This window comes from Sinocyclocheilus rhinocerous, unplaced genomic scaffold (assembly GCF_001515625.1).
Source record: "Sinocyclocheilus rhinocerous isolate Xijiao unplaced genomic scaffold, SAMN03320098_v1.1 scaffold541, whole genome shotgun sequence".
Taxonomy (NCBI): domain Eukaryota; kingdom Metazoa; phylum Chordata; class Actinopteri; order Cypriniformes; family Cyprinidae; genus Sinocyclocheilus; species Sinocyclocheilus rhinocerous.
This window is the reverse complement of record NW_015658519.1, coordinates 3,180,988-3,191,276: the sequence shown is the minus strand read 5'-3', so window position 1 is coordinate 3,191,276 and position 10,289 is coordinate 3,180,988. Positions and strand designations below refer to the sequence as shown.

Here is a 10,289-nt window from a genome sequence, read left to right as displayed (position 1 = left end):
GTCACACCTCTGTTCATCAATTTGCACTGGCTACCAGTAGCTGCTCGCATAAAATTCAAGGCATTAATGTTTGCCTACAAAACCACCACTGGCTCTGCACCCCTTTACCTAAATTCATTACTTCAGAGTTATGTGCCCTCTAGAAGCTTGTGTCCTGCAAGTGAATGACGCATTATTGTGCCATCTCAAAGAGGCACAAAATCACTTTCACAGAGTTTTTCATTAACTGCTCCCTCCTGGTAGAATGACATGCCCAACTCAATCCGAGCTGAGTCCTTAGCTCATTACTAGTATTTGCGCCATTATTTAACGCCCAAAAAAAGCATGTCTTAAACTGTTTTGCGCTTGAAATGCCTGCAATTGTTGTTGCTAGGAAGAGGCAACGCAGAGAACAAAGAGCGCGTGGTAGAAGGGAGAGGATTTTTTCCACACTTTTTAATTTATTTAGAATGCCCGAAGAACACATTATTCGAACATATCGTTTGCCAAGCCATGTTATTTTTAATTTGCTTCAGGAAATAAAAGACGTCTTGGAACCCTCAACTAGGAGTCACGCCATACCAGGGGCCTCATTTATAACCGTTGCGTACGCACAAAACCTGCCCTGAAAGAGGCGTATGCCACTTCCTACGCAAAAGGTGGGATTTATAAAAACAAACTTGACGGGAAACCGCACCTGCATGCAAACTCTGACCCATGTGTACGGACTTTTTTTTCCTGGAGAGAGAAAAGTAATGAAGTAAACAATGATTTTAAACTCTGTTTTCATGTCGATATACACATTTACATTAAATATTCCACTCTCATTAATGGAGAAATTACATAACTGAAATTACATAAAGTCATTACACAGAAGTTAAACCAAAATTATGAATTTAGACATAGCCTATTTATAGTGGATGCGCTTGATCACTTTTCCTGTGGCATGCTATGTTTTAATGACAGCGAGGAGTGCAATGTGCACAATAATTACTCTTTAAATTAAACTGCAGATCACATGTTATGAGAAAATATTTTTAGTGAGAACAATGATCAATGATGCACATTTACTTTGATATTATGGCAAACTGCTGGATTTGGTGGTTGAACGGTCCATTGTCCGATTTAAATAGGTCCAGTGATAATAGCTTACTGTACAGCTCGGCGCTGTTTTGGAATTGTGCTCTCGCACTAATTTGCCCTGTTTAGTAAAACTGGCCCTAAATTTAATAATGTCATGTGGTGTATCCAAGTAAAAAGTAATACCATTTTTCAGAACATTTTTGCAAGACATGAAGAGCATTTTACAAATATCAATTATTAATTCATTAATAATATTAAATTTTATTTTTATTTTTATGAATTTCAGTATGCGAGTTGAATTTTTAAAAAAATCAATAAATCTGAACCAAAAATACAAGCTTTCTGTCATTGCCCCAGTTGTTTATTATATTCACAATGGCTTTCAAAGTTTGTTATTCCAGTGTTGGTCTCATCAACATCATCTTAAAATTGCCTCGCTCCACCTATATTCATCAGAGAGCAGATTCGTTTAATGTTTAATGACATATTTGTTTCATCAACTCTCCAGCACGTCGCTTGGGTGTTTTCATCACATTAGGTGCTCCAGCATACTGGCCTAATTAATTTTGCAAGGCGGCTATGCTCATTTGAGTGCTATCACTGTTGGTTATCCTTTGCATTTTGCATTTGTCAGCCACTGTTAATAAGTCTGTGGTTGGTCTGCAGTGAAGCATGGGTACAAATGGCCACCTCAGCCCAAACATTTGAGTCATAATTTTGACTTTTGCTCCATGTTTAATCACTCGACAACATTCTCTCGATGCTAAATCACCCAAATAAGTTTTGGACCTCAGTACTATATGGGTATTATGGCTGAGCCTTTGCTAGCAGGCGGTGTGTGAATGTGTATCCTGCTGGTAGCTCCAGCTGTTATGGTAGCGCCTGCTGCACTCGAGCGCTGCACTTGACTGTAGGTGTGCGGCAAGTGTGATCTCAGGAGGGTTTGATCTTGTTCATCTCTCTCACTCTCTATCTCGTCCTCCACAGCAGATGCCCCCTTCAGAAGCATTTACATATAAATCTATGGGTTTCTGCTTTTCATTTACAGGGAATTGACTGTTTAGTCATTGCGATAGTGGAGGCCTGGATGACTTTCAAGACACCCCCTTCCCTCATCAATTTTTTTTTTAGTTTTGGATGAAATCCCTCTCATATGGCTATGAATGGATGGATTAGAGCGATTACTTTAATTACAGTAATGGAGTTGATGTGTCAGTGATTGTATTAGAAATGACCCCTGGAAGCCACTAGAAAGGGGACGGATGGCGGTAAAAAGGGGGTGCTGTGTGTTTGGGTAAACACAGATGACCATCTTTCCACAGATTATGATTGGGGAAGGGATCCTGTACTGCTGCTTGGCCAGAAGAAACATCGCCATCAAAACAGAGGCTAACATAAACGCCGCCGGCTGCAATTTCAACTCTTACATCCGACGAGCTGTGAGATTTGTGGGTGGGTGTACATATTTCTGCTCTTTGTGACTCTATAAAAAGCAATATAGCTTGTATAAATATTATTCGGAATACTCTTTTGATCTTGACTCATTCTGTCTGTTTTATAGTCTTGTACTATATTGAATTTGCTATTAATAATGAAAGCTCCATCTATTTTATCGCAAGCTTATGAAGTCTTCTTGCTGCTTATGAAATGTTGTATTTACTTTATATGACTCTGTGAGCATACTTTTGTTTCATTTTCAGGGGTCCATGTGTTTGGCCTGTGCATCACCGCACTCATCACAGATATTATCCAGCTGGCCACAGGATACCACGCCCCCTACTTCCTCACTGTGTGCAAGCCCAACTACACCAGCCTCAACACTTCCTGTGATGAAAACTCTTTCATTGTGGATGACATCTGCTCTGGGCCTGATCCAGCAGTAATCAACTCTGGCAGGTCAGAGAGCGGTATCTGTGTCAGATTGTAGTTCGTCAACATGCATGATCATGCCCAAAAATTGTCTAAATTTAGACCAAGCATTACATACTATTTTATCATTGTGACTATTAAATCAATGAGAAATGGTGTTGTGATGTTGTGAACAAGAAAAAAATGTAGGGCAGGATATAATTTGACCCATTGGGAATTGTTTGGATGGGCATTTTTTTCTGCGGAGCAAAGAGAAAACTGACAACACGCCGACAGACAAGACAGAGCATATTACTTTTGGTATGAAACAAAGTCTCAGCTTTCAAATTTTGTCATTTTTTAAGAAATTTAAAAAATAAATACCGTTTTGGCTCTTTAATGTGTAGTGACAGACCACAGCGCCTCAGTTCAAGCGACACGTGAAGCGATCATCTCATCTCTGTACTAGTTATATCATGAAATAAACATGAATAAACATTAGAAGGTATCTAAGGCATCTAGGTTTCAACTGCGGAAAGATGTCAATATACACCATTTTCAAGTTCAAGTCCACTGACGTTAATCTACTCTCCTGTCTGGTTTGTTTGTCAGACAAAAATTGCAGATTCAGCATTATGATTGGTTTAGATCGCATGTCAATCAAAGTCCCTATGAAGGGTCAGTTGAGCCATGCTGAATGTGAGCTTGCTAAAACAGTGTGTAAATAGCTGTTTGGCAACTGGTCGACATTATCCAATAGCCTGTGTGGTCCAAGTGATGTCAGCAGAAAAGGAAAGTTGTTTTAGAGGCAGATCAAGTTACTGTTACTAAATATTTGGTAACACTTTATTTTAAGGACCAATTCTCACTATTAACTAGCTGTGTATTAGTATGCATATTACTATCATATTGGCTGTTTATTAGGACTTATAAGCACATATTAATGCCTTATTCTGCATGACCATATTTTAGATATCTTAATCCTACCCCATACCTAAACTTAACAACTACCTTACTAACTATTAATAAGCAGCAAAGTAGGAATTTATTGAGGGGAAACTCTTAATTAATAGTGATTATGTGTTCCCTATTCTAAAGTGTTACCAAATATTTTAATTAAAGATTATGAAAATACAATTTTTTTTATAGTAGCATACAACGAGTCAATCACAATAAGATGGTGAACATGCATTAAGAAAGTAAATTCAGTCCATTTTGATTTAATCTGGTCTGTTTAAAAGAAATTTTCTAAAAAGAAAATTCTCAATGGACTGAGATTTGCCTCCATCTGTGATAATCTGTTTGAAAGAATTTTAGTTTTTTTAGTTCACTCCCACTTCAAATTGAGTTCAAATTGGCAACATTTTTGTACCATTTCAGGATTTCTCATCAAACATCTGCAATTAAAATACCTGTGTCATGCAATGATTCAAGACTGACTTTATGAAAAGCTCACTCTAACTACACTGAACAAAAATATAAACGCTTTTGTTTTTGCCCCCATTTTTCATGAGCTGAACTCAAAGATCTAAGACTTTTTCTATGTACACAAAAGGCCTATTTCTCTCAAATATTGTTCACAAATCTGTCTAAATCTGTGTTAGTGAGCACTTCTCCTTTGCCGAGATAATCCATCCACCTCACAGGTGTGGCATAACAAGATGCTGATTAGACAGCATGATCATTGCACAGGTGTGCCTTAGGCTGGCCACAAGAAAAGGCCACTCTAAAATGTGCAGTTTTACTGTATTGGGGGGTCCGAAAACCAGTCAGTATCTGGGTGTGACCACCATTTGCCTCACGCAGTACAACACATCTCCTTCGCATAGAGTTGATCAGGTTGTTGATTGTGGCCTGTGGAATGGACCAACATTCCACTCCTCTTCAATGGCTGTGCGAAGTTGCTGGATATTGGCAGGAACTGGAACACGCTGTCGTATACGCCGATCCAGAGCATCCCAAACATGCTCAATGGGTGACATGTCCGGTGAGTATGCTGGCCATGCAAGAACTGGGATGTTTTCAGCTTCCAGGAATTGTGTACAGATCCTTGCAACATGGGGCCGTGCATTATCATGCTGCAACATGAGGTGATGGTCGTGGATGAATGGCACAACAATGGGCCTCAGGATCTCGTCACGGTATCTCTGTGCATTCAAAATGCCATCAATAAAATGCACCTGTGTTCGTTGTCCATAACATACGCCTGCCCATACCATAACCCCACCGCCACCATGGGCCACTCGATCCACAACGTTGACATCAGCAAACCGCTCACCCACACGACGCCATACACGCTGTCTGCCATCTGCCCTGTACAGTGAAAACCGGGATTCATCCGTGAAGAGAACACCTCTCCAAAGTGCCAGACGCCATCGAATGTGAGCATTTGCCCACTCAAGTCGGTTACGACGACGAACTGCAGTCAGGTCGAGACCCCGATGAGGACGACGAGCATGCAGATGAGCTTCCCTGAGACTGTTTCTGACAGTTTGTGCAGAAATTCTTTGGTTATGCAAACCGATTGTTGCAGTAGCTGTCCGGGTGGCTGGTCTCAGATGATCTTGGAGGTGAAGATGCTGGATGTGGAGGTCCTGGGCTGGTGTGGTTACACGTGGTCTGTGGTTGTGAGGCCGGTTGGATGTACTGCCAAATTCTCTGAAACGCCTTTGGAGACGGCTTATGGTAGAGAAATGAACATTCAATTCATGGGCAACAGCTCTGGTGGACATTCCTGCAGTCAGTATGCCAATTGCACGCTCCCTCAAAACTTGCATGTCTGTGGCATTGTGCTGTGTGATAAAACTGCACATTTTAGAGTGGCCTTTTATTGTGGCCAGCCTAAGGCACACCTGTGCAATTATCATGCTGTCTAATCAGCATCTTGATGTGCCACACCTGTGAGGTGGATGGATTATCTTGGCAAAGGAGAAGTGCTCACTAACACAGATTTAGACAGATTTGTGAACAATATTTGAGCGAAATAGGCCTTTTGTGTACATAGAAAAAGTCTTAGATCTTTGAGTTCAGCTCATGAAAAATGGGGGCAAAAACAAAAGTGTTGCGTTTATAATTTTGTTCAGTGTACATACCCAAACAAAGATTATTTGACATTATGGCTGACAAAATTTAAATGGACCTGCTGCACAGCAACTCTACTTACAGTAAAGGTCCCATATAATATAATATATAATCCCTACTATAAACAGTGTAGGTAAATGTGAAGGCAGCCGAATGAATGTGGCGTTGTCCTCTGGCACATGGCGTTCCTGTAAAACCCACACAGAGTTCAGTCTTGTTGCTTCGCTCACAACCCGGCTGCCCATTCCAGCACACCCACACACATCCATTTGCGCAGCTCTGATTTTTTCATGCACTCTCAATAGCCATGATTATATGTTATGCAGACATTTTGTATAACGTAAAAATTAGACGTAAAGAGAGTCGGTGTGGTGTGTATGTGTCCCCAAAGGCTTACGCTTCTGTTACGTACATTGAAATGTGTCTCTAGATTATCTAGTTCTTGGAAATAAAAAACTCTGGTCCTGTTTGGCGCAATATATGAGTTAGGGAACTATAGACATGATTATCTGTGGCTTTCCATTTCCATCTGTCCTTTAGCATGGTACACTACCTCAAATGTGTTCAGTGTGAAAACGATCTGAAAATCTAACAAGGCTGTCTGTCTCTCATTACAGGAAGTCCTTCCCATCTCAGCACGCCACTCTGGCAGCTTTTGCGACTGTGTACATCTCCGTAAGTAATCCACTTGACTCATGGCACAGTTGACTCAAGCGATATCTAACTGCATGCCAAATAATCCAACTGTCCTTTCCACTATAAAGCATTTTCATTAAACTTCAGTCAAAAGGCTGGTCTCCTTCCACAGATGTACTTTAATGCCACTCTGACTGACTCATCTAAGCTCCTGAAGCCACTCCTGGTGTTTTCCTTCATCATCTGCGGCATTATCTGTGGCCTGACTCGCATCATTCAGTTCAAGAACCATGCCGTGGATGTCTACTGTGGCTTTCTCATAGGAGGGGGCATAGCCGTCTACCTGGTGAGTCTTGTTGTTGAGGCTTTCAAAGGCGCTGTGTGGATAATAATTCATTTTACATATTCCCATGACAAATCCATATTACTCTATGAAACCTGACTCTGGAAAATAATCATAGAGAATTAGCGAGGTGCTATAAGACAATGCTGTTTTAATGGAGATAAAAATAGCTTGCACATGCTAATCCCTTGTGGCTTCTTTTCTGCTCTCCACCCACACACACCCCTCACATTCCTCCCACCATTTTTCTTTCTCTCTCACTAATTCTCCTTCTTCCCTGCTCAATCTGCTCTTGAGTGCTATGTACACCCTGTGATTTCTAACATCAACAACAATGCCAAAACTCCTTTAGGAGGAATTAACACAGCTGAGGTAAATCAGTACATCAGGTCCCGATTTTATTGTTTGCTTAGCATAGTGTACGCTAATTAGGTCAAGCAAATTACTATGTAATGCTGTTTGATACTCTGGCTGTGAGTAATATGAGGAAAGCTCTCAAAAGTTAATGTAGGCTTATGATGGACTTTAGTCAATGTAGGCACCATATGTATTATTTTTTGGAGAATGAAAACAAGTCTGTCGATCATTCAACTAATGTTAATGTTGAAAATATATCTTGGCAAAGCAATTACTGGTGACAAAAAAAACATGTAAAAATTTGAAAATGTGTTGTGAAACATTACAGGACCTTGAGACAACACTGCTGAAAAAAAAATCTTCTGGTCAGACTGGTCTGTTGACTGGTTCTAGGGGGGTTTGGTTACTTCACAGATGGTGATGGAGAGACTTTCTGGCTACCCAGCTAAGACTGGACTCAACACTTTTAAAGACTGTTTCCATTGACTGGAGAAGATTCTAGCCTTTGACAGTCAGAAATAAGCATACACCTAATGACTGAGTCAGTCCACAACACAAACCAGCTATAGACTAGCTTGGCCAGGCTGGGAGACCATATAACAATTTGAATATAATATACCAGTGTCTCTCAAATACTTATTTTCATTTGCAAAAAAATAAATGTCACTATCATGACTAAGATCTATATGGCATATATTGATTGATGTTGCTGTATATATTCTGCATTTTTGCACTACCCTAGGGTCTGTATGCAGTTGGAAACTTTAAACCTAGTGAAGACACATCTCTAAAGACACATGTACATCCTCCTCTCCGGCAACCACAGCCACCGCAACCTCCACCACAACCCCAGCCAGTGGTGCCTCCACCTGCCATGCGGGAGCCTCTGAGACCTCTACCAAACCTGAACACAGATCCACCACGCTTACTGCCACCTAAGAGCCTGAGCATGCGGGAACGTCCTACCTCAGCTCGTTCTGAGAGTATCCTGCTACGTGGCCCATCCCACAGAGAGAACATGTCCAATTTGAAAAGGGCAAGCACAGAGGTAGAGTGCATTACACCTCCCAGTCCCCTCTGCCAGGAGAGCTTTGTGACATTCAGTAACACTCTGCCCCGCGTGCACTCAACTGGATTCGAAGAACCGGTGCCTCGCCGCCATGCTGCAATCCATGCCTCCATGGACTCCACACGTTCCAAGCAACTGCTCTCACAATGGAAGACCAAGAACGAGAACCGCAAGCTGTCTCTGCAGGTAATGGAGGCTGAGGCTAGCCAGCTGTCTCCCCAGCGAAACATGGAGCTCCGCTGCAGCTCTGAACCCTCAGCCATGGGCTTAGATGGTGAGCTCCGTGGTGGACCTCCTGGACAGTACATGAAGCTAGCTGCTAGTGCTGTGCCATTAGCCAATCATAATAGCTCTGGTGGCCTAACTGGTGGAGCCAGGGTATCGATCCAGTCACGACCAGGATCGTCCCAACTGGTGCACATCCCTGAGGAGACCCAAGAAAATGTGAGCTCCTCACCTCATGAGAATGGTAGGGAGGTGAATGATGGTGGGGGAGGGGGCGGGAATGCACGGTCGAAATGGCTGAAGGTGGCAGAGAAGAGCACCGCCTGTCGGACTAACAGCCAGCCACGTATCATGCAGGTCATCGCAATGTCTAAGCAGCAGGGCATGTTGCACGACAGTCCTAAAAGTGAGGGGAGCACCGTCAGTTGTACCGGATCCATCCGTTACAAAGCCCTCATGGATCAGGATCCCAGCGCGGGCATTGTTCGAGTGGAGGCCCACCCTGAGAACAAGCCAGTGGTTAAACCACCATCTACAGATGGCAGCGGGTCCTGGAGGTGGAAACCGCAGGAGCGGTGCAGCATCCGGCAGTCCCTTGAGCTCAACGACCTGAACCGGGACTCCGAAAGCTGCGAGTCATTGAAAGACAGCTACGGCTCCATCGATGGCAACCGGAGCCTACCTGACATGAGCAACCCCCATCATCCCCATTTCCACCATCACCACCACCACCACCAACAGAGTATCACCACCATCCGAGTCACACCGGTGGAAGCCAGCAGTGAAGCCACCTCAGAAACTCTCTCCACCACCTCCAGTCGAGACTCCACACTACGCAGGAAAGGCAACATCATCCTGCTGCCCGACAGAGGACCTAGTCCTGATAATGCCAGGAACCTGCCTCACTTTTTCAAACTCTCCCCTACACCTCCCCCCATTTTGACTTTCAAGGAGTGAAAGAAATCTCTTTCCTTACCAATCCTCTAAGAGTTACCTTGCTCTCTGAACTGTGAAGACTGGAAGCTCTGTTAGGGGACTGCGTAAAGCCAGTGATTCTGGACACATGTACATTCCCTGACCGTTAGACACAACTGCACTCTCCAGAACACGCAAGGCAACATTGTGCATTTTCAATCTACATTTTGTAGGCCTCGTTACTATAACATAAGCACAAAATATGAAATTTGAGCCTGTTTGGTCAAGGTGATTGTTTAATTTGCCTATCTCATTCGGATTAGCTTTATTATCGAATTTGTCTGTTGTCTCATGGCAACATGGGTGCTTTTAAAAACTTTGCAAATTTATATATATTTTCTCAATATAAATATTTGTATGTATACTGGACCATTCAATCACATCTTTTCATGCTTAAGGAGAAAAATGGTTTTCACTATGTTGCTTTTAAATATTTTAGCTGGGCTTTCAATCAGACTCATAGTTTTTAGACAAATAGGCAGTGGTGGAAAGAGTACTGAAAAAATATACTCAAGTAAAAGTACCATTACCTTCCAAAAAATGTAGTGTGAGTAGAGTAAAAGTACTTGTCCAAAAAACTACTTGAGTAAGAGTAAAAGAGTAGCCTATTTAAAAGTACTCATGAGTATTGAGTAGTGAGTACTGAGCTGTGGATTCTACCCCCTCATAATAAACACTGTACACCGCAATTGA

The 10,289-nt window shown here is 42.3% G+C and overlaps 1 protein-coding gene across 1 annotated transcript in view; it reads left to right on the top strand.

Moving 5' to 3' along the window:
- plppr4a (phospholipid phosphatase related 4a) overlaps nt 1-9,873 on the top strand; it is a 21,403-nt gene extending 11,530 nt beyond the window's left edge. Inside the window, exons 3-7 of the mRNA XM_016531110.1 lie at nt 2,385-2,514; nt 2,763-2,958; nt 6,609-6,666; nt 6,800-6,973; nt 8,070-9,873. Coding sequence (XP_016386596.1) covers nt 2,385-2,514; nt 2,763-2,958; nt 6,609-6,666; nt 6,800-6,973; nt 8,070-9,578 — 2,067 coding nt within the window. The 3' untranslated portion in view covers nt 9,579-9,873. The remainder of the gene's footprint in view (nt 1-2,384; nt 2,515-2,762; nt 2,959-6,608; nt 6,667-6,799; nt 6,974-8,069) is intronic.
- Nucleotides 9,874-10,289: the final 416 nt, after the last annotated feature.